General features: G+C 41.3%; 1 protein-coding gene and 1 pseudogene across 1 annotated transcript in view; both read left to right on the forward strand.

Moving 5' to 3' along the window:
* The window catches only part of TJP2 (tight junction protein 2), a 55,890-nt gene extending 46,802 nt beyond the window's left edge, over positions 1-9,088 (forward strand). The window contains exons 18-22 of the mRNA XM_006834908.1: positions 1,257-1,357; positions 2,863-3,075; positions 5,397-5,726; positions 7,047-7,132; positions 8,923-9,088. Coding sequence (XP_006834971.1) covers positions 1,257-1,357; positions 2,863-3,075; positions 5,397-5,726; positions 7,047-7,132; positions 8,923-9,088 — 896 coding nt within the window. The remainder of the gene's footprint in view (positions 1-1,256; positions 1,358-2,862; positions 3,076-5,396; positions 5,727-7,046; positions 7,133-8,922) is intronic.
* An 8,536-nt stretch (positions 9,089-17,624) lies between these two features.
* LOC102817191 lies at positions 17,625-18,213 on the forward strand (annotated as a pseudogene).
* The last annotated feature ends 5,675 nt before the right edge of the window (positions 18,214-23,888 follow it).

Here is a 23,888-nt window from a genome sequence, read left to right on the forward strand (position 1 = left end):
TAATCCATGTAAGGCACTTGGAAAAGTGTCTTCTTAGTCCATAATTAGTGCTACTGTTCAAGATTAATTTTGTTTTCTATGTTGTTGGTAGGAAATGCGTTCTCCTTAATTAAATACACACCAGTTGAAGTTTGGTTTGCCAATTTAATAATCTAACAGTTACTATACATAGTCTAAAATATTGAAACCTATCAAAAGAATATATATAATCTTAAGTGTTACCTTTAGTATTTTATTGGAGAGTGTTGGCATATATTTGTTTATAAATTTCTTATTTATGGTAGGTCTTACATAATGATCTCTAAAATATGAGTTTTGCATCTGTATTAGCTTTGTTCACTTGTGTGATATGATCTTGAAAACACATATTTTGAAAATATACTTATTATATTATATGGTGGTGGTTATGTGCTATCTAGTCAATTCCGACTCATAGCAAGGAACCTGTACAGGGTTTCTGAGGCTGTAAATCTTTACGGGAGCAGAAAGCCTTATCTTTCTCCCACAGAACCGTTGGTAGTTTCAAACTGCTGACCTTGCAGTTCACAGACCGATTCATAACTGCTTTTCTTAAAAATAAAAAAATTCTGAAAACAAATGATGTAAATTTGGTTTAAAACCACCAGCTGCTCTTTGGAAACTCTATACAGAGTCATTATATGAGTCGGAACTGACTCAATGGCACTCACCAACAACAGTATCAAGCTTTATAATGGACTTCTGTTATGGTGCTGTAGGATAAGCACTGGACTTCAAACCACAAGGTCAGTGGTTCAAACCCACCAGCTGCTCCTTGGAAACACTATACAGGATTGCTATGAGTTGAAACTAACTCAATGGCACTTAGCAACAACAACTTTTATAACATCAGTCTGTAAGTTCCAAGGGGACCCTGGTGGCTCTATGGTTAAGTGCTTAGATGATAACCAAAAGGCTGGCAATTTGAACCCACTTGCTGCTCTGTGGGAGAAAAGAGTTGGCAGTCTGCACCCATAAACCCTATAGGGCAATCCCGCTCCATCCTTGCTATGAGTTGGGACCCCACACAGTAACAATATAAACTTCACTAGCTGCATGGCTAACAGTTTTATGTTCAACTCAAGGTATTTATTATCCAAATTTCTGTAAACTTCTTCTTGGCCTTGCCAAAATTTTCATAGAAAAATGACAGAAATGAGCATAAATGATGTCACGTAACACTCTTGGTAGACTTGGCTTTGGAAATCGACACACATTTTTTGTTTGCCTTTCAATAGCTACAATCAACCTAAATTCAGCCAATGACAGCTGGTTTGGCAGCTTGAAGGATACAGTTCATCACCAGCAAGGAGAAGCAGTGTGGGTCTCTGAAGGAAAGGTATGTGGCTTAGAAACTCTACTATGAGGTGAGAGTTTGTGCTCTGAATCTTTTCTAAAGAGGGTGGTGAATGTAGTAAAAACTGCCCATTTGAAATGGTTACAGCATATGCTCAACCTTGACATTTTCCAGATTCTTTGAAAAAGTAGTAAAAAGTTAAAGGATTAAAAAAAAAAAAAAAAAGTTTCAGAGGAAGAAAAGGTAATGGAATAACAGAAAAAAGAATTCAGAAGAGGGATGTTTAGGTACATTTAACAGATTGAGAAAAAGTTAAAGGATTAAAAAAAAAAAAAAAAAGTCCCACAGTATGTGATGGATGAAACCCTACATTCACTCCCCTCTACTTTTAATGTAGTAACTAGTGTTGTATTCCAAATACACTAATCAGAGCTTACAAGGTCTCCTACCAAGCTCCACAACTTACTAAAGGTCATGGGGAGCTTAGAGTGGAGAGGAGAGGTGAGGCTGAGGAGGAGCATGAAGAAATCTGCTGAAAATTAATAAGTAGGAGAAAAGCAAATGCAATTGGAATTATTGGTATAGAAAAAGGGTGGCAGAGAACATATAATGATCCCAGGTTTTGTATAGGTGATAAGAGGGTGTCAGGAGACTTGCTGATGCTTCTAGAATCAGATCGCTTCTCATCTGTGAAAATGGCACACACATGGCTGTACTGTGGCGAGGAAGGAGAGAGAGTGTCTAACTTCCTGTGTTCCCTTTAAGTCTAGAAGTCTTTGGTGTTAGTAACCTGTACTCCAGCTGAATGGAGGCAACTTGTGAGACTCACAGCTACTCTTGTTGCTTAATGAGATTACTGAGTTAGATTCTTGCACTTTGGCATCAGGCTTGTTGAATCTGTGTCTATAAGTGCTTACAGTCTGCCAGGCTTCACGATGAGGACAGTTTGAACAAGACAGAGCTTCTGCCCTCCAGGATTTGAGACTTTGGTAGCTGAGTGGAGATGTGTGCCATATAAGGCAATGTACATTTGTTCATAGGAAAAAAAACCTGGAAAGGAGACATATTACTGAAGAATAGTGCAACAATCTGATACAGTTTGACACAGTCACAATATATAGGTTGGTAGGCAAGGTAGGGTGGAGAGTTCATAGATGAAGTCCTTGCACTAAGGTTAGAAGTCCCTGGGTAACATAAATGGTTAAGCACTTGAGTATCACCCAAAAGGTTGGTGGTTCAAACCCACGCAGAGGTACCTTACAAGAAAGGCCTGCTTCTGAAAGGTCACAGCCTTAAAAAGCAAGTGAAGCAGTTCTGCTCTTGGAATCGACTCGACTCGACTGCATCTGCTTTGTTGTCTGGTTTTTAGCACAAAGATAAACTGTTGAGTCCTTTAAAGCCGAGGGATTGTAGTTCAATCCAGGTGCCTGTCCTTCGGAGCACACATTAGGTTTTAGTCCCTTGGCTGTGCCCTTGGGGATTTTCGTGAGTCCCCACCCCAGCAGCCACGTCAGACCCCACTGACCCTGCGAAACAAATTCCTCTAGATGGAAGGGGTGGATGATGACCCCGAAGACCGTATGTCCTACTTAACCGCCATGGGTGCGGACTATCTGAGTTGCGACAGCCGTCTCATCAGTGACTTTGAGGACACCGACGGAGAAGGAGGCGCCTACACTGACAATGAGCTGGATGAACCAGCTGAGGAGCCACCGGTGTCTTCCATCACCCGCTCCTCGGAGCCGGTGCAGCATGAGGAGGTGAGGCCAGGCAGGCAGGAAACACAGGTCCTAGCGTTTCCTTCATTCGACTGGAAAGCCACTGACTCAGGGTATTGTGGAAGGTACTCCTGAGGCGTGGAGCAGATGGCTGCTAGGCATCTCCCACTCCCAGCCAGTACCTATGTGGTTGTAGTTGTGGGCCACAGGCAAGTGGACAGGAACATGGCACTGGGGGGCACCCTCACATGTGATGGATTTGCACAGTTGCCTCTAAATTCCAAGTGGAACATTCCTTTTAAAATGCAATATTGTTATAATTACTTGTAACCTTTGATTAGATCAGTCTCTCTCTTCTCTCTCTCTCTCTCTCTGTACTCTTTGGTGTCCTTGCTTTTTTGCTCTACCTTACCTTTGACCTTTCTAACCTCGCCAAAACTGCTGAGTGTTTCCCCATCAGTTTCCTCCTTTCACTTATTCCAGTTTTTAATTGAGTTTATGATCGAGTGTACATTCGTTCATGTGCACTGTGCACCCACTGGCCTTGACTAGATGACCTACGAGGTCCTCATAAATCATGCCACCAGACACTGATTTGGGGCCAGAGCAATTATTCATGGTACTTCAGAGAACATGGGAAAATAGTCATTGAAAATGAGGTTATCATCTATTTGGATAATTGCTACAGTGGACTTCCCTGTACTAATTTAATTCAGTTCAGCGATTGAGTTTGTTCTTTATGAAATAAAAGTGCTCCCACAATTAAGGGGGGGTTCTGGGGAAGAAAACCTCCAACAAGCCAAAAAACCAAAACCCAAGAAAGAACCAGTAGTTTCTAGTGCTGGCCAAGTTGTAAAAATACATGAACTCCTCAATGTCAACAGCTATGTGTGAGCTAATGCTTAGGAATGCTAACAGTGTTTAGTGACACAAGGCTTTAGGAGGAACAGACTTGCATTGGATGCAGTTGTACTTGCTTAAGCACATGCTAATGGGAATATGCCTGGGGCCTGCCTTTCAGTAAAGACATAAGGGGTCAGTTCCCCAATTTTTGAACCTAATCCAAACCAGCAGAACTCCAGCAAAGCAGAGGAATCTATGTGGGTGTTCTTGTTGTAAATGAATCTTTGTCTTATAGAATATAAGGAAACCCAGCCCAGAGCCACAAACTCAGCTGAAGAGGGCTGCTAGCAGAGATCAACTTAGGGACAATAGCCCACCCCCGGCATTCAAGCCAGAGCCGCCCAAGGTATGTGGCTGGGGAGCCCAGGATGGGAAGGCAGAGGAGCAGGCATCAGGGAAGTACACCCACAGCAAGGTGGTGCTGAGTTCTGTTTAACTTACCATGTTCTCTAGTAGAGTCTGCCTTTTGTCCTGTTGGATGAACCCCCAAGCATTAGTTAAGGGAGGGAAGATTAGGAATAAATGGCATTTAAAATTTATTTATTTATTTATTTCGTATAAAGAATAGGAGTTTGACAAAATCAATATTTTCTGATTTTAGAGGCACCAGAAGGTCCTTACTGGTGATTTACTAAAAGAACACAGTCATCACCATTGCTTACAATGCCTCTCATGCTAGCAGCTTAGGTGTTTCAGTTTGGTTTGGAGTTGACTGCGGTAACCACGTGCCACATTAACTATTCTTCAGTGCCCTTTTTGGTGGCATTGATCGCATTCACTATGTGGTGATGATTATACCAACACCGTTCTGTCCTAGGACTTTTCCTCCATTCTCTGAATCAAGGCCAGGACTTTGAATTTTCATTGTAGCCCAATGCAGTTTCCCTTTTTGACGTAATCATTAATTAAATGATTACTTAAATGAGAAGAAAGTAGTAATTGTAAAGTAATAAGTTACCTCACAAATAGCTCTGAAGTGAAAATAGCCAAGTAGGCATAGGATCCAGAAAAAACAAACAAGAAAGAAGTGGCTATTAGGGGGTTCTCCCCTGGGGGGCCTGGTTAATGTACCATCAGTATGCACAAACTTAGGACCCCTCTCTTGTGATCCTTGAGATCTGATTTCTCCTGAGGTCTTCTCCAAGATGCCAGTCCCCTGTAGTACAAGATTTTTATCCAAGGCCTGGTTGACTTCCAGCGGTTGCAGTCCCTCCAGCTTTTCCCCAGTACCCCCTTGTTTGTTGGAGCTCCAGTAATCTTCCTTAGGAAGAGAAGCAGGACTCAGGATGCCCAAACTGTGGCTGACTGCCCTGCCATGTTGGATTCTGTGTTGAAATGGTATTTACAATTTGTTGACCACCTTTGGAAACTGACCAGGAAATGGAGTGTATTAAATCACTAACTTAGACTTAAAAATCTACTGAAAGCCTAAGGTAAAAATATGTCTTTGCTCTCTGCAGGCCAGAACCCAAAACAGAGAAGAACTTTATGATCTTTCCAAGTCCCATGAATACAAGTCAAACCCCTCCACCATGGCCACTAGTGACGTTCCCATGCCACCTGCCAGAGCATACCCCCCTCCAGTGGCAGCAAAACCTGCTGTTGGAAGGTCTATACTAAAGGTCTCCACTCCCGTCCCAGCCCCAGAGAGTGAGGAGGTGGGGGAGGGCAGTGAGGAGCAAGAAAACACTCCTAAGTCAGTCCTGGGCAAAGTCAAAATATTTGAGAAGATGGATCACAAAGCAAGATTACAGAGAATGCAAGAGCTCCAAGAAGCCCAGAATGCAAGGGTAATTTATTAAAATTAACTTTAAAAAACTGTATCATGATAAAATAATGTGTAATAAAAAATGTTCCGTTTTAAGCATCTTTTAGTGTCCTCCTATCCAGTGATATGAATTACATTCACCATGTGATTGATGCAATTATTACCACAATCTATTTCTGTAAGAAATTGTCATCGCCCCAAACAGTGCAGCTTATATAATAGTTTCCCATTCTTTTCCCCAGAAGGATAATTGTCTTTGAACCACTAGATCCATTTAGTGTGTGAACAGTAAGATGTAAATACATTTGATTACAATGGAGTAGTTCACAATCCCTGGGTGACACAAATGATTAATCATTCAACTACTAACTGAAAGGTTTGGTGGTGTGGACCCATCTAGAAGTACCTCAAAAGACAGGCCTGGTGATCTGCTGCCAAGAAATCTTAGCCTTGAAAATCATGTGGAGCAGTTCTGTTCTGCACACACAAGGTCACCATAAGTTACAATGGGCTCGGCAGCATCTGATTTTGTTGCGTTTGGGTCCACAGATGATACCAAATATGTACCCTGAGGTTTGTGTCATTTCCAGATTGATAGCTATAAGTACATCCCTTTTTCTCCCAGTCAATCTAGGAAAATAAGATGCTTTTCTTCAGACTTCTTGACTATGTCGAGTTCTGAAATTGGGAAAGTGTGACAAGAGAATCCTGGAAGTTAGTTTTCTCTAAAACATTTATCATGCCCCAGGGTGGTACAAACAATGAGGCACTCAATTGTTGACTGGAAGGGCTGGAGGTTTGAGTCCACCCATGGAAGCCTCCAAAGAACACTTCTGGTGATCTGCTTCTAAAACCTCAGCCACTGAAAGCCCTGTGAGCCCAGTTCTATTCTAGCACACATGAGGTCAATGTGAGTTGGGATAGCCTCAATGGCAGCTGTTTGGTTAATGTTGATTTGGTAACTGAGTTTTAATCTGCTGCTGGATTTGCCACAGAAAACAATTCTTGGAGGCTAAAATTTAAAGATCTATTGAGTTATGCTTTTTATCTACTGTTTGAATTTTTGTAGCATGTGCACATACAATCTTTTCAAAAGGTAAAGGAAAATTAAGGAAAAAAATCTAAGGAGCATATTCCACCCAGGGAATGTGGGAATTTCCTTCTATCTACTAGAAGAGTAGCAGGATTTGTAACATTTCTCATGTTTGACATGGAAACTAGAGATTTGCTTCCATTTGGGTTGGAAAAGAAGAAAAGAAAAGGGGAGGACCAGCAGGAAACCGGCAACTTAACTCCAGTGGTTCATTTTCCAGTTTTGTTCTTTTTTTCATAATCGCCACAGATCGAAATTGCACAGAAGCTTCCTGATATCTATGCAGTCCCAATCAAAACACACAAGCCAGACCCCGGCCTGCCCCAGCACACAAGGTAAGAGCTGTCTGATCGCGTTAGGTCTAAAGGTCTAAAACTTCTTATGGGACTTGGTCTCTTTTTATTTGCTTGTTTCCTTGTGGCCATAAATTGACAATTCAACATTTTTTACATGTACAATTCAAGGGCACTAGTTTCATTCATAATGTTGTGCAACCATCGTCATTATCCAGTTCCAAATAGTTTCCCACCATTCATAGAAATGCTTTCCCCAATCACTAATAATCTCTGGTCTCCATACATTTGTTTATTTCATGTAAGTGTTATCCTATAACATCTCTCCTTTATTTCACTCACTCAGCACAGTGTTTTCAGGATTCTTCCATATTATAGCATGTATCAGAGCTTTGTTTCTCTTTATAGCTGAGTTAATATCCCAAGGAGTTCTGGTAGCATAGTGGTTACGAATCGGGCTGCAAACCTTAAGGTCAGCAGTTCGAAACTACCAGCCGCTCCGTGGGAGAAAGATGAGGCTTTCTACTCCCGTAAAGATTTACACCCTCGGAAACCCTGTACAGGGTCGCTATGGGTCGGAACCGACTCGACGGCACTTAACAACAACAACAATGTGCATGTATCGTATTTTGTTGATCTCTGCATCTGCTCTTGAGCAGTTAGGTTGTTTTCTCCCTTTTGGAGATTGTGGGTAATACCACAATGATCATTGGTGGACTTGGACTCTTTAGAAGGCAACTTTTTCGCTCGGATTTCAGAGGATTTCTCCCTCCCTAGTCAAGTTTAATTATAAAGATTACATTAAAGAGTAAAAAATTCATCGGACTTTCGCACGTGTGCTAAAATTCTCTGACAGTATAGTCATTGCCGTTGCAGATCAGTAACACTTGGGCCCATTGGAGCACAGTTATGTTAAACCATGTTAAGCTCATGTCAACCTGTGAGCTTTGTCACTAATGTATTCTGGCTCTTAGCTAAACTCCATAATTCCTTTGTACCACTTAGCAATGTCAGGGTGTTAGTGCCAAAATGTGGTATGAAGAGAGCTGTGATGATCGATTGTTTGGTGTTGGTGAGGTGCTTTATAGTAAGGTGCTGCATAAGTGTATGTTGTTGTTGTTGTTAAGTGCTGTCGAGTCGATTCCGACCCATAGTGACCCTGTCTAGGGTTTCCAAGGAGCAACTGGTGAGCTTGAACCACTGACCTTGCAGTTCAAATGGCTTTGCAGTCTGGTGCATTAACCCACCACGCCACACCAGGATTCCTAAGTGTATGTAGCACCTTAATATATGATCACAGTGTCTTCTGGTGAGGTTTTACTAGCTCATTACCTGCTTCTGAGAATAGAAAAAAATAAATCATATTCTCTCACCGCCTTCCTGACTGGAAGCCAGAGTCATATCTTATCCTAATAGAAATCTAAAGACAAATTTCTTCTTTATCAGTTGAAGGGCTAGCATAGGTAACCAGATTGCCCTTGGCAGCAAGGGGAGGTTTGGTATATAGTAGACTGCACTGGCAGAGAACTTGTTCTGCTGAATGAGGCTGTAGTCTGGGAATTTGGGTGGGAAAGACCACCCCTACTTTTCCATCCAGTTAGAACAATGAGAATTCTTTGGTCAAGGTAGACCTGGTCAGCTTCCTGACTCACTGCCCATGTGGATATTGACTTGGCCCTGTTGTTCCCACTTTGCCCCCACTACTGTGTGAACCTGGAGTGTTTTATCAGCAGAGAAAGTGACCTGCCTTGGGTGATTGTCCACACCCCCACAGGTGACCTGAGGCAAGGCCATCTTCTGAAATGCATTTAACACCACTCTTACTTTCTTAGTTCCAGAGCCCCTGAGCCACAGAAAGGCCCTTCCAGACTTTCTCAGGTTGCCAGAGGAAGTTACAGCAGCGACACTGAGGAGGAGGAATACCGTCAGCAGCTGTCGGAACATTCGAAGCGTGGTTACTATGGCCAGCCTGCCCGGTACCGAGACACAGAATTATAGATGCCTGGGAATTCACTCTGTGCTCGCTGGTTCCCATAGCACTCCTGCTGAGTCTTGGGGATGGTTCTTTTCTAGTTGAAATGCACTGTGGAGACGTGGGACCTAACGTCATGGCCTGTCACGGGGAACCCTGGCACAGCTTGTGTGGATTAAGAACTGAAGGTGACATTTGTAGGACTGGGTTGGGGGAGTTTGTCTTTTTGCTCAGAATTAAAGGGAACACTACAGTCTGATACTGTTACCTGCTTCAGTGGACCAAACTCTGTATAAATTTTGTTTTCATATTTTTAACATGTATATTAAGAAGTAAAAATGATTTTGTCTCATTAATACCTGCCTACAGGACTATCTCAATGTAAGGCAGCTTGTGAAAAAAGAAAATTAAAAAAACAAACCAAAAACTACTGTGGACTCCAGCAAAATTCCAAGAAATATTTTATTACCACTCTTAAGTGCCTTAGATGAGAAGTGACTTAGATTTTCTTCCTCTGAAACTTTTTGCAAAGCCATAATGGACTAAAACATTATTTTGACTAAATTTTTATACCAGTTAATAGCTATGGTTTTCCCTGCACTGAGTCATCTTTTCAAGTCCTTTGTCTTTGTAATATTTTCCATAAATCCTGACTGTATATATAATAGCCTATATTTCATAGTTTGGCTATAAATGCTAACTAAATAGGTTAATGATCAAGAAGTGGTTATAGAAATTGTTTGTTTAAGCCATGTGCTCCACACAAGCAAATACTCATGAAAAACACATTTTGTTTCCAAAAGTGTGTATATTGACAAGAGTTAGTTTTATAATTTAATAAAAAGGAGTACATTGCAATCAGTAACTTGTTGTGTGGTGGACTTCTACAAGACTATTTTTAAGTGCAGCTTTAATTTCTATTACTGTTCATAGAAGTGAAACATGCTCATTATTGAATACTGGAAAATGCAGACACATATGAAGAAGAAAATAAACATTACTCTGCATCTCATTGCTCAAATAATTTTGGTGCATTGCCTCCAATTATGTATGTGTGTGTGTGTGTGTGTGTGTGTGTGAGAGAGACACGAATTGATGTCATCATTCCTCATGATGGGATCAGTCCAACATAAGGGATTAGAGTGGGAAACTCAGGTCACAGTCCTGGTCTGATGTCAGAGGAGTTCCCCTGGGGTGTGACCTGCATCCCCTTATATCTTACAAGAGTTAAAGAAGAGAGAAGCAAGCAAAGAGAGAAGAGCTTTTAGTACCACCAAGAAAGAAGAGCCAGAAACAGAGTGTGTCCTTTGGACCCGAGGTCCCAGCCCTGAGAAGCTCCTAGACCCAGGGGAAGATGGGTACCAACACACATGGAGATCTCTGAGGGATGCTGGGCCCACAAAGGAGACAGTGACTTTCCCTCAGAACCTTCCCCTGGAGCTGACATTTTAAATTCAGACTTCTAGGCCAAACTGTGAGAGAGTACATTTCTGTTCATTAAAGCCATGCCTTGGTGGTATGTCTGTTACTGCAACAGTAGATAACTAGGACAGTTCATCGCTGTGTGTTCTGGAGTCCTTAGATGGCCATAAATGGCTAAATGCTTGATGCTAACTGGCAGGTTGGTAATTTGAGTCCCACCCAGTCGCACTTCAGGGGAAAGACCTGGCAATCTAAGAAAAACCAGTCATTGAAAATCCCATGACCTGCTCTGACACACATGGAGTTGCTGTGAATTGGAGTCGATTTGTCAACAGCTGGTGGTTTTGCTGTGGGTTGGACTTGGGGCTATATGTGTGCACAATTCTATTTCCAGCTCTAATTTAGTCTATTTAGTGTTCGGTTTTGATCCTTTCTCTCATGTAGTTAAAACTCCATGCACACATCATTACTAATGGTGGTGGGTGTGCCACTGAGTCAGTTACAACTCATAGCGTCCCTGTGTAGGTTTCTGAGACTGTAATTCTTTATGGGAGCAGAAAGCCTCATTTATCTCCCTTGCAGTGTCTGGTAGATTCAAACTACTGACCTTGCGGTTAGCAATCCTGCTCGTAATCCACTACGCTACCAGGGCTCCTTATTATTACTAATAACTATAAAACAATACATCACATGCCTGCTTCATAGGTAAGCAGTTCCCCTGTGGTTGACTGTTTGCATTATTTTTTCCCGTGTTTATATGGAATCCATTTTCAAACACCAATAGTGAGCATTTGTAATCGTTTTCTGCAGGAAATTTCTCAGAAGTAGAATTACTGAGTTAAAAGCATGGGCACATTTTTAAGGCTTTGGGTGTGTTCAATGCCAAATTGCTACCTAGAAAGGTTTCATCAATTCACTCACCAACATTCACTGTCTAAAAGCTAAATTAATGTGTAGAGTTTAAACAAGGCAGCCTAGGAATTTAGACTTGTCTGAATCATTTGTTGCTGTAAGTGCCGTTGACCCGGTTCCGATTCATACCAACCCTGTGTAGAGTTTCTGAGGAACGACTGGTGGGTTTGAACTGCTGACCTTGTGGTTCTCAGTCCAGTGCTGACCCCACAGTGCCACACCACGAGGCCTGAGTTATCTGAATCATAAATATATTCAATTTGGGTCTTAGTTTTCGAGTGCATCTATAGCAAATGCCACAAGTGATGATTTTAACAAACAAAATTATTTTCTCACTGTTTAGGAAGCTAGATGTCCAAATTCAGGGTTCTAGGGAAAAGACTTGCTCTCTGTCAGCTCTGGAAGAAGGTTTTTGTTTCATCTGATGCATGAAATGAATTCTGCTCTTGGACATTCCCCTTATGAGTTAACCTCTTTCATTCTTCCCCCGTCTGCTTACTTTCTTGTCCTATTCTGCTTTCTTTATACCTTGTAAGAGACTGACTCCAGTGTGCCTTGGTGTAGCAATGGTTAATAATTGCTTGGCTGCTAATGAGAAGCTCAGTAGTTCAAACCTTCCAGCTGCTCTGCCTGAGGAAGATGTGGCATTCAGCTTCTATAAAGATTATTGTTAAGTGCCATCGAGTTGGTTCTGACTCATAGCGACCCTGTATAGGTTTTTCAAGGAGCGGCTGGTGGTTTCGAACTTCAGGCTTGTGGTTTGAAGTCTAGCATTGATCCTATAGTGCCAAAAGATTATTGTTTTTAAATGCCATCGAGTCAGTGCTGACCCATAGCAACCCAGAAGAGGATTTCCAAGGAGTGACTGGTGAACCATGGAGCCTGAGGTTCAAACCAACTTTGCAGTCCAGCACATTAGCCAACAGCGTCGCACCAGAACAAGAATATGTCTCTGTTGTCCAGTAGAGTTGCTATGTGACAGAATCCAGAGCAGTGGGAAGAGATTGACTTATATGACACCTTATATGACTATTCATTAACATAACAAAACAACCCAATCCCAAGTGGAATTAAAACCACAGGCATAAAGGTTAGAATTTAGAGCCTATTGAGGGTTGGGGGAGGGTGGAGAGGTGGTGTTGTTAAGTGCCGATGAATTGGTTCCAATTCTTAGAGACCTTCTGCACAGCAGAGTGGAACACTGCCTGGTCCTGCACCATCCTTACAATCCTTAAGCTTGACCCCATTGCTGCTGCCACTGTGCCAGTCCATCTTGTTGGGGGACTTCCTCTTTTTCGCTGAACCTCCACTTGACCAAGCATGGTGTCCTCCAGGGATTGGTCCCTCCTGATAACAGGTCTGAAGTATGAGAGACAAAGTCTCACCATCCTAGCTTCTAAGGGGGGTGGAAGGAGTATATAATTCAATCCATAACAGGGTCCTTTATAATGTGAATTGACATAAAAGTGTTAAGCTTGTGTTTTAGTTGAGTTAGAAACGCGATAATACTCATAACCGAGTAATGTTGTTAAGTGCCGTCGAATTGGTTCCGAGGGTTTCCGAGGAGCGACTGGTGAGCTTGAACCACCGACCTTACAGTTCAAACCAACTTTGCAGCCCAGCTCATTAACCTACAGTGCTGAACACCATATTGTAGAGTCCTGGTGTGGTACTGTCAAAAATTGTTAACCACTGGTCACTCCTTTAGAAGCCCTATACAGGTCACTATGAGTCGGAACTGACTCCCCAGCACTTAACAACAATCACCATGTTAGAACCTGAGTGCTGTAATTCATATAGTACCTTGGATTTCTGAGTAATCCTTAAGGCACTGATTAAAAATTGCATAACCATAATTAAAAGCCACCTTTTATGGATAGAAGAGAGTATACACTGACCAAGTCTGTGATGATTTTGTTTGCTGTGTCCTTTAAATACAGGTCTCAGCCCTTTTGTAAACATGGGAGTGGGCAAGGGGGACTCTAGAGGGGGCTGGGAGGTCATCTGACTCCAGCATGTATGTGATGCATGAAATCAGAGTTCTTGAGTACATCTGGTAGTGTGCCCAGTGGACCATCAGGGCCTCCCTGTCCCCCTTTTACTCATATTCTGCCTTGTTCTGGGAAGGATTTAAGCTCTGGGCTACTAACTGAAAGGTTGTTTGTTCAAACTTACCCAGAGGTGCCTTTGAAGTAAGGTCTGGCAATCTACTGTCCAAAGGTCACAATCTTGAAAGCCTTGTGGAACAGTTCTACTCTGCACACATGGAGTCGTCATGCGGTGGAACCAAATCAACGTCACCAATATAAGAGAGTAACTAAAAGTATCGCTACAGAATCAGAAATCTTTATTCAACGAGACTATCAGGATGTTTCCTACCTATCCTCCATCTAGGTCTATACACTCCTGAAGGTGGTTTTCCATCTCTCTAACCCTTCCCCTGCATGCTGAACAAATAATCTGAGAATCTGGGTAATATAAAGAAAAATGTGGCATCAGGATTGGAGGAAGACTCATTAATAACCTGCGATATGCAGATGATATAACCTTGCTTGCTGAAAGTGAAGAGGACTTGAAATATTTACTGATGCAGATCAAAGACCACAGCCTTAGATATGGATTGCATCTCAATGTAAAGAAAACAAAAATACTTACCACTGGACCAATAAAAAATATTCTTACCAATGGAGAAAATATTGAAGTTGTCAAGGGCTTCATTCTTCTTGGATCAATTATCAACACTCATGGAAGCAGCAGTCAAGAAATCAAACAACGTATTGCTTTAGGAAAATCTGTTGCATAAGACCATTTTAAAGTGTTGAAGAGCAAAGATGTCAGCTTGAAGACTAAGGTGCGCCTGACCCAAGCCAGGTATTTTCAATAAACTCTTATGCATGCGAAAGCTGGACAGTGAGTAAGGAAGACCATAGAAGAATTGATGCTTTTGAGTTATGATTTTGGAGGAGAATATTGAAAGTGCCATGGGCTGCCAAAAGAACAAACAGATCCATGCTGGAAGAAGTGCAACTAGAGTGCTCTTTGGAGGCCAAGATGGCCAAATTTCGTCTCTCATACTTCGAACATATTGTCAGGAGGGACCAGTCACTGGAGAAGGATATCATGTTTGGTAAGGTAGAGGGCCAGAGAAAAAGAGGAAGACCCCCCAGTGAGATGGATTGGCCAAGTGGCAGCCTCAGTGGCCTCAAGCGTGGCAACAATTGTGAGGTTGGCCCAGGATCGGGCAGTGTTTCATTCTGTTGTGCATATGGTCGCTATGAGTTGGTACTGACTGAATGACACCTAACAAAACAACAACAACAACCCTTCCCCAAAGAATTCTGTGTTCTTCCATTGACACCATATCAAAAGGGCAGTTTTGGCCTCCTCATGACTCAAATCATGTTCCTTTTAAATGCTCTTTGAGTTTTGGAAACAAAAAGAAGCCTGAAGGGGCAAGAACAGGACTGTAGAGTGGATGGGGCAAGATTTCCCAACGAAATGTTCTTAAGACAGCCCTTGCTTCCCTAGAAGAATGAGCTGGTGCATTGTCTTGATGCAAAAGCATTTCCTTGGAGCACCTTTCCTGGCCTTTTTCTCACTAATGCAATTTTCAATTTTCTTAAAACTTCTTCATAATAAGCCTCCATTATTATTTTCTGTCATTAGAGGAAATAGATTAAGATTACTCCCTTGAAATCCCAAAAAGCAGCCACCATAACCTTCTGAGCTGACCTCTCTGCCTTGAATGTAACTGTTCCAGCAGATTCCCATGAAGCCACTGCTTGGATGGGACTGTTTTTTTCTCTCCAAGTTTTAAGGCACCCTGAAGACATTAAGACAAATACATTATTGAGCAAACTTTTCTGCAGCCACTCACTGATCAAAGAGGTACAGTTTAAATTTTTTTTTTAATTTTGTGAATTTAGTGAAGGTTTACAGACAAGATCATCAACTTTGCATGCAACAACAGTTTTCCACTTCCTCCCTGTGGTTTCTATTTCCATTCCACGTTCCTTCCCAACCATTTTGAACTTTGTCCTTAGAAAAATGTTGCCCGTTTGACCTGAAATGATTGACCATTCCATGGTGACCATACCTTATCAGCGTTGCTAACCCCCACCATAAACCTATCTGCTGCTTGACTGAAGATAGGGTCACAAGGGTGAGTTCCTTTCCAGACCTGAAGGGTGGTTGAAGGGCAACAGTGTCAGGTTAGTCTCTTTTTGGCCAGTAAATGGGTCTTTTAAAAATCATTATTAAATGATTTTGAGTTTTGTTCTACATTTTCTCCACTCTGACCAGGACCCTCTAATGTGATCTCTTTCAGAGCAGCTGACAGTCGTAATTGGGCACCGTCTATTTCTGGTCTCAGAGTTGCAGGGACAGATGTTCGTATGTTCCATTAGTCCATTGGACTAATTGATTCCAAGCCTCTTCAGTTTTCATCACTCTTCTTTCTTCCATACATGGAGAGACCAATAGCTGCACCTTAGATGACCACACATGAGCTCTCAAGATCCCAAAGGCTACTCACCCAAACAGAATGTAGAACATCCTTTGTGGGCTAGGCTATACCAATTGACCATGGTGTTCCCTGAGGCTATGGTCCTGAGTCCCCAGGTCCAACAACTCATTGCTTTAAGATACTGATAATATCTAGGAAGTTTTCATCATTTTGCCTGCTGTATATTCTACTACATTCATTGTTGTGTTTGCAAGAATGGTAAATACTCATGTACAAATACACTTTTTCAAACTCATATATTTCTTGGAAATATAAATCTATCTATATATGTTTCACTCTTTCTCTCTTACCCATTCAGCCTATGCAAACAGACATATTTAAATACATTTGTTTTGAAATTAACCTGTGCATGTATGAACTGGAACCCGAGTAGCAATACTTTCTGAGTTGCCCTTGTCCATGGAGTATAACAAACTGTTTTAGTTCCTAGGGCTAGTGAAACAAATTGTCACAAACTGGAGGATTTAAACAACAGAAATGTATACTTGCACAGTTGTAGAGACTGGAAGCTGGAAACCAAAGGCCGTGCTCTGTTTAAAGGCCATAGAATTTCTTCCATGACTTTTCTCTTCGTTTCTGGTGTTGCCAGAATCCTTCGTGTCCTTGGCCTGTAAATGCATCACTTCAGTCTCACCCTTCATCATCACATGGCATTCTGTGTGTGTCTCTCTTATCTTCAAAGGATAGCAGTCATTTGATTAGGATTTAACCTACTCCAGTGGGACCTCATTTTAGGTAATTACAGCTGCAAGATCCTTATTTGCATTCACAGGTGCAAGGGTTAAGATACACCTTTTGGGGGCAGGGGCGACACAATTCAACCCATAACAACCCTTCCCCTCCAATTTATGCCCAAAATATGTTTGCTTGTTCCCAGCATACCAGAATGTATTAACCTATTCCAGCATCAACTCTTAAGCAGAAAAAATTCACATCTTAATATCAGGGAGTTTCAAAAAGTTAATGGAAAAATTCCATTATCTTTTCATTACATTTTTCCATAAACTTCTTTTCTTAGCTTTTATGGTGCATTGAGTAATCCCATAAACTTTTGAAACCCTCTTGTATAATCAACTCAAAAGGTCCAAATCTCATCTTCTATATTATCCAAATCAGTTATGGATGAGTCTCTCCATTGCTGGCCAAGCTGGTATCTGGAGTCCTGTGTTTCTGAGGGTTACATCTCCACTGATCATGGTACTGATGGTTAGGGGTTGAACAGCTTTTAGGGGGACACAATTCAACCCACATTAAGAAAAAATGATTGAGAGCCCAGAAATAAATTCATCCAGTCAACTGATCTTTGACAAAGAGCCAAAACACATTAAATGGGGAAGAGATAGTCTCTTCAACAAATGGTGCTGACAGAACTGGAGATCAATTTGCAAAAGAACAAGACAAGACCCATATCTCACACCAGATACAAAAACAACCTCAACGTAGATTAAAAACCTAATGTAAAATTTAGAACTAGAAAAATCATCAAGAGATGGGGGGCTGAACCCTGGCCAGGCGGGTCGCAGGAGCAAGATGTAACCTCTAGTGCTTAATACCTGGCCCCCCAGTAACCTGGGAGAGGTGTGGGAAGATGGGTTGTGGACCTCTCGGTTAGCAAATTGAGGGGTTGTGGCAAGTTAGTGTCAAACACACGCTTGGTAATCACATCCACCGTTAACTCAAACTGGAGCCTGGAAGACATAATTATGAAAATCTTTATCATTGGAATCAGTGATGTGACAAATGGTGGGAAGACAATGTTGGCTAAGAATTTGCAGAAACACCTCCCAAATTGCAGAGTCATATCTCAGGATGATATTTTAAAGCCAGAATCTGAGATAGAGCAGATAAAAATGGATCTTTGCAGTATGATGTGCTTGAAGCGCTTAACATAGAAAAAATGATGCCAACGATTTCCTGCTGGATGGAATACCCAGGTCCCTCCCTGCTCTCAACTGATTGGGAAACTGCTAAGGAAACTCATATGTTAATCATCCAAAGTTTCCTTCTTTTCAATTACAAGCCCCTTGACACTTTTTGGAATAGAAGATGTTTTCTGACCACTCCATATGAAGAATGTAAAAGGAGGAGGAGTACCAAGGTCTGTAAGCCACCAGACCCCTGTGGATAATTTGACAGCCATGTGTGGTCCATGTGTCTAAAGCACAGAAAAAGGAAGTTGAGGATATCACATGGGGAATTGTTTACCTAGACAGAACAAATTCTGAAGAGGTCCTCTTTTCACAAGTGTATGAAAATCTAATACACAAACTAGCAATGGAAAAGTGTTTGTAAAAAACAGCATAAAGATGGAACACGCTTGAACCCTTCCTGGGTCAATTAGGACACTCAATGGAATATATTCTAGAACCTTAACCATGATAGGACACCTGTGTATTTGTTTGTCTGTTTGCTTGGCTGGTCTGAAGTTTAGGGGACATGTGTGAACTCCCAAGCCCATGAGCTCTTGACCTAGCCACTGGGGGCTAGAGCTGAGAGTGAAGTGGCCAGCTGGTCTCAAGTGCAGGGAGACATGTGTGAACTCCCAAACTTGCAGCTAATACCCATTTGACCTAGTTTGGATGGCTAGTTGATTAGAACTCGACCAGATAAAGATAAAGATGCTTGATACTGTTAGCAAGTATAAATTGCTATAATTTGATGAACTAGACCTTTGCTTATGGATACAGTTGTTCAAAATTCCAACTGGAATAGAAAGATTCTTCATATCAAGGAACAAGCTTGTTTCCTCTCTGCATTGGCTTGATGGGGATGGCAGTCTAGACATTGACTATCAAAAATGGGGGACTATAAAGGCACAAAGTGACTGACAAACTTTCATGAGTGTGTTTAGTTTCAGAACAAGGAGGGTATGGTCGAATCTTCACTGAATAATTTTCCTCTTCTCCAGATGGATCTGGTAAAATGATGGTGGTAGGATTTTATGATTCAACTGTGAGTAATTGTTAGCAGGATTGTGATGGTCACAACTGTAATTGTAGAAGACATGTAACCAAAAGTGGGGAGTAGTTCATCTTTCATTTCAGGAACTGATGATTCCAGGACCATCAGGAAAGCAGAGCGTGAGATGTTACCTAGAAAAGTTGCGATAGCAGAGATGGTGGCAAGGTGATGGCATGGAAAGATAGAGCTGCTGAGGACTCTAAGCCCATGGACTGAGAAAGGCTGTGTACCTGCAGGCAGGAGGCTGGCTTGCAAAAATGTGCCCTTTGGGCATTTAAATGAATATTTATTTTTTGTTTTGTATGTGTACATCTAATATTATGGCGTTGTTCATTTGTGAAATATAAGATGTAAATGGGGAGCCACAGGGAGGAAGTAGTTTAACTGATGCAGGGAGGGGATTGTAATCATTGAGATGAAACAAAGCGTAAAATTTGTTGAATATAAAGTTGATGATCTTGTCTGTTAACCTTCACTTAGTTCACAATAAAAAGTTAAAAAAAAACAAAAAACAAAGTGCTAGAAAAAGGGAGAGAAACACCAAGAGTAGGAAAGATAACACTGAAGGGTCATATGTTCATAATGACTCTGCAGACTGTTCACGATCCTCCGCTTTCCTGACTTGCTCCATTGATTTGATTCTGTGTCCATAAAGGAGTAAAGGTGTTTAGGAATGTCCTCCCCCATTGTTTATATTCTCCTGTGGGAGCTCATTTTGCATAAAGTGACAACTGTGTACATGCCAAGGTGCCTTCAAAGATCTGCTTCTTACTGCGTTCTTCACGTAGGGCATTAGAGCAATTCCAAGGGCCAGTCATTAAAATTCTAGAGAAAGGACCCCAAACTGCAATGTAGACACACCACAGGGATTAGGAATACCAATTTTCCCCAAAGATTAGGGGTTGGGGAAGGATGTTTTACATTAAAACATAATGTGTATTATGTAAACCCAAGCCCAACCCATTGACATTGAGACATTTCCAACTCGTAGCAACCCTGTGGAGAGTTTCCAAGGCTATAAGTCTGTACAGGAGCAGAGAAACCTCATCTTTCTCCCAAGGAACAGTTGATGGTTTGAACTGCTGCTTTACAGTTAGCAGTCCAGTGCTTATCCTACAATGTCACACCAGGACTTCTAGATATTTTGCAGCAGAATGAAAAATTAAGAAAAAATTAGGTTATCAAAACAACATTTCTGATAAAAGATTCTATAGAAGAATCCTGATCAAAAGGGGGGAAATGCAGAACATAACTTAAAATTGGACAGGAACCTTAGGGAGTAGTGAGTTTATGTTAATGGATGAGGAACACTCAGAAAAATAGAATGAGAATGGCTGTACAAATTTAAGAATGTAAAATAGCACTGATGATGTTCAGTGAATTGGTATGTGTTTTGCTATGTATGTTCTTATTGACAACAAAAGAAAATACACACACAGAAAAAACAACACATGCGACTTCATTGAAGTTTGCAATCACAGCAGGTTTCTGGGTTATGCCTGCACCCCTTGAACCTTCTGGAGTAACAGTTCATAAGGAACCTTAGAGAAACGCTACGTAACGGTCAGCCTCTCCCCTGAGTGGCCTGTTTCTGTCAAGCATGTTTTTGTTTGATGAATGAACAACAGTGATTGTGGGGTAGGACTAGAGGGGCGTAGACCAGGATTTAAGTATGAGTAGTTTATTCAATGAGAGAGTGGAACTTCATCCAACTAAGAAATGCTGGTGATCGGTATAAAGCATGTGCCTCAGTGTTCCTTTCCAAAGGATAAAGAAGCTGGGGTGTCTGTTCACCAGTTGCCTTTAGTCTTTGACCGATGGCTGTTCTGTGTGTGTGTTAAAGATGGCCTTCCATTTTTCCCCTCCAGGCAGATACCAGTTGCCATTGAGTTGACTTTAACTCATAGTGACCCCATGTGTCTCAGGGCAGAGCTGTGCTCTGTAGGGTTTTCAGTGGTTGAATTTTTGGAAGTAGATTACCGGATCTTTCTTTGGAGGCACCTCTGGGTGGAGTCTTTATTTTGCACAAAGAGTGAGATGTGGCTTCATTGCTTCTGTATTGTCTGCAGGTGCTGTTACAGGACAGAGTAAAATTGCTCCCTAGAGTTTCCAAGACTGTAAATCTCTACAGGAACAAACAGCCACATCACTGCTGACCTTGCAGTTAGCAGCCTAACACTTAACTCACTAAACCACAAGTGTTCCTTATTTACAATACTTGTTGTTATTAGGTGCCATTGAGTCGGTTCCTGCCCACAGCAATGCACGCAGAACAAAACACTGCTCAATCCTGCACCATCTTCACCATTGTTTTTAAACTTGAGCCCATTGCTGCTGCCACCGTGGCAATCCATCTCATTGGGGGAGCTTCCTCGTTTTCACTGACCCTCCACTTTGTCAAGCATGATGTCCTTATCCAGGAACTGGTCCCTCTTGATAATATGTCTAAAGTATGAGAGAAAAGTCTCACCATCCTGGCATCTAAGGAGCATGGTTTTATTTCTCCCAACACAGATTTGTTGCTCTTCTGGCAGTTACTTTCAGTACTCTTCTCCAAAACCATAACTCAAATACATCAATTCTTCTATAATCCTACTTATTCATTGTCCAAATCTCACATGCACATGAGTCCTGAAACTGATATCTTTGCTCTTGAACACTTTAAAGCGGTCTTGTGCAGCACATTTGCCTAATACAATACGTCATTTGATTTCTTGGCTGCTTCTTCCATGGGTGTTGATGGTTGATCCAAGCAAAACGAAGTCTTTGACAACTTCAATCTTCTCTCCATTTATCATGATGATGTTTATTGGTCCCAGTTGTGAGGATTTTTGTTTTCCTTACATTGAGGTACAATCCATACTGAAGACTGGAGTCTTTTTGATCTTCTTTGGTAAGTATTTTAAGTCCTCTTCCCTTTGAGCAAGCAAGGTTGCATTATCTGTAGGTTGGTAATGAGTCTTCCTACAAAACTCATGCTACATTCTTCTTCATGTAATCCAGCTTCTTGGGTCATTTGCTCAGAATACAGATTGAATAAATGTGATAAGATAATATTATCCTGGCACATACCTTTCCTGATTTTAAACCATTCAGTATCATCTGGTTCTGTTTAAACAACCGCTGCTTGGTATATGTACAATTTTCTCTTGAACACAATTAAGTGTTCTGGAATACCCATTCTTCTCAGTGGGTATTCAGTTTTCCAAAAGTCTTTGCATAGTCAATAAAGCACAATTCAGCGTTTTTCTGGTATTCTCTGCTTTCTGCCAAGATCCATCTTATGTCAGCAATGATATCCCTAGTTACACGTCCTCATCTGAATATAACTTGAATTTCTGGCAGTTCTCTGTTGATATACTGTTGTAACTGCTTTTGAATTAATTATCTTCAGCAAAATTTTACTTCCATGTGCTATCAGTGATACTGTTCAATGATTTATACATTCCGTTGGATCATGTCTCTTTGGAATGGGCACAAATACGGATTTCTTCCAATCAGTTGACCAGGTAGCTATCTTCCAAATTTCTTGTCATAGATGAGTGAGTGCTCCAGTGCTGATCCATAGTAGGCCCTTGGCCTCGTTTTGGCTGATTATATTGAGCTTTTACACCATCTTTCCTCATAGATTTAAAACTTTTTATTGTGAATTGAGTGAAGGATTACAGAAGAGATGGTCAGTTTTATATTCAAAATCATATGCTTTGCTTCATTACAAAGATTGTAATCCCCTCCATGTACCATCAGTTAACAATATTTACTTTTATTCACTTTAACTCTTGCATTCCTCCCTGTGTCTCCCAATACCTTTCTCTTTTCTCTGCCAACCTTCCCTCTTGCTGTATATTGTCTGCCCTCTTACCCATGTTAACATGTATCTACCTTCTAGCCCATGAATAACTTTTCCTCCCCGCCCACCTGTAACCATCATAGAATGTTTCTTTTATCAAGAAAACCTTTTCTTAACTTTTTACAACAGTGGTCTCATACAATATTTTCCTTTTGTGATTCACTAATTTCACTCAGCCTAATGTCCTCCAGGTTCATCCATGTGGTGAGGTGTTTCACGCATCCATCGTTATTCTTCAACATTGTATAGTATTCCATTGTGTATATGCACCAAAGTTTGTTTAACCATTCTTCTGTTGATGGACATTTAGGCTGTCTCCATTTAAAAAAAAAAAAAAATTTTTTTTAATGTGTCTCTTGTAGACAGCATATTGAAGGATCCTGTTTTCTTATCCATTTTGTTACTCTCTGTCTCTTGAGGAAAGTCTATAAAACAAATTAGCTTCCTATTCGAAGTGGTCCACGACATTGGCTGCACTCTCCACAGTGTGTCAACACCTGCCCATATCTGTCCTGGGTTCCCTGTTTCCTTTCATCCAGATTTTCTACCCCTTCCTGCCTTCTCATATTTGTTTTATGGACATGGGTTGTCCTTTCGATCTTGTATAATGTATTGTTCTAAAGAATACGTTCTTCTTGGGTGTTACTGTTATTTTATGGGGCTTTCTGTTTGGTTGAAAGGTGGTCTCCAGGAATGATGTCAGTTCCAGGTCAGAAATGGGTCTTAAGGAGTTCCTCCTGTCTCTGACAGACCAAAGTCTGGTCTTTTTATGTATTTGATTTTTTTTTTCCTTAAGGTTTTTATTGTGGATTGAGTGAAAGTTTACAGGACATATCATCAGTTTTACATTCAACAAATCATACACCTTGTTTCACTACAATGATTATACTCCATGTACCATCAGTTAACAGTATTTCTCTCTATCCACTTTAGCTTTGTAAAAAACAAACAAAAAAACCCACTCAGGCATATATAATAATTTACATCTCCAAAGGGCTCATTCTGCAAGTCAGCTCCTGGCCACCAGCTCTTAGTCCTTCTCTTCTTAGTCCATGAATCTAGAGTCCTCAGCCACTCCCCCTCTCCATGCCCCCATCTCTGCCTCCATCTCTGGCACTGCTGCTTCTCTGGATAAGGTCCCACATTCTACTTATGC

The sequence above is a fragment of the Chrysochloris asiatica genome, unplaced genomic scaffold, assembly GCF_000296735.1.
Source record: "Chrysochloris asiatica unplaced genomic scaffold, ChrAsi1.0 scaffold00014, whole genome shotgun sequence".
In the NCBI taxonomy this organism is placed as follows: domain Eukaryota; kingdom Metazoa; phylum Chordata; class Mammalia; order Afrosoricida; family Chrysochloridae; genus Chrysochloris; species Chrysochloris asiatica.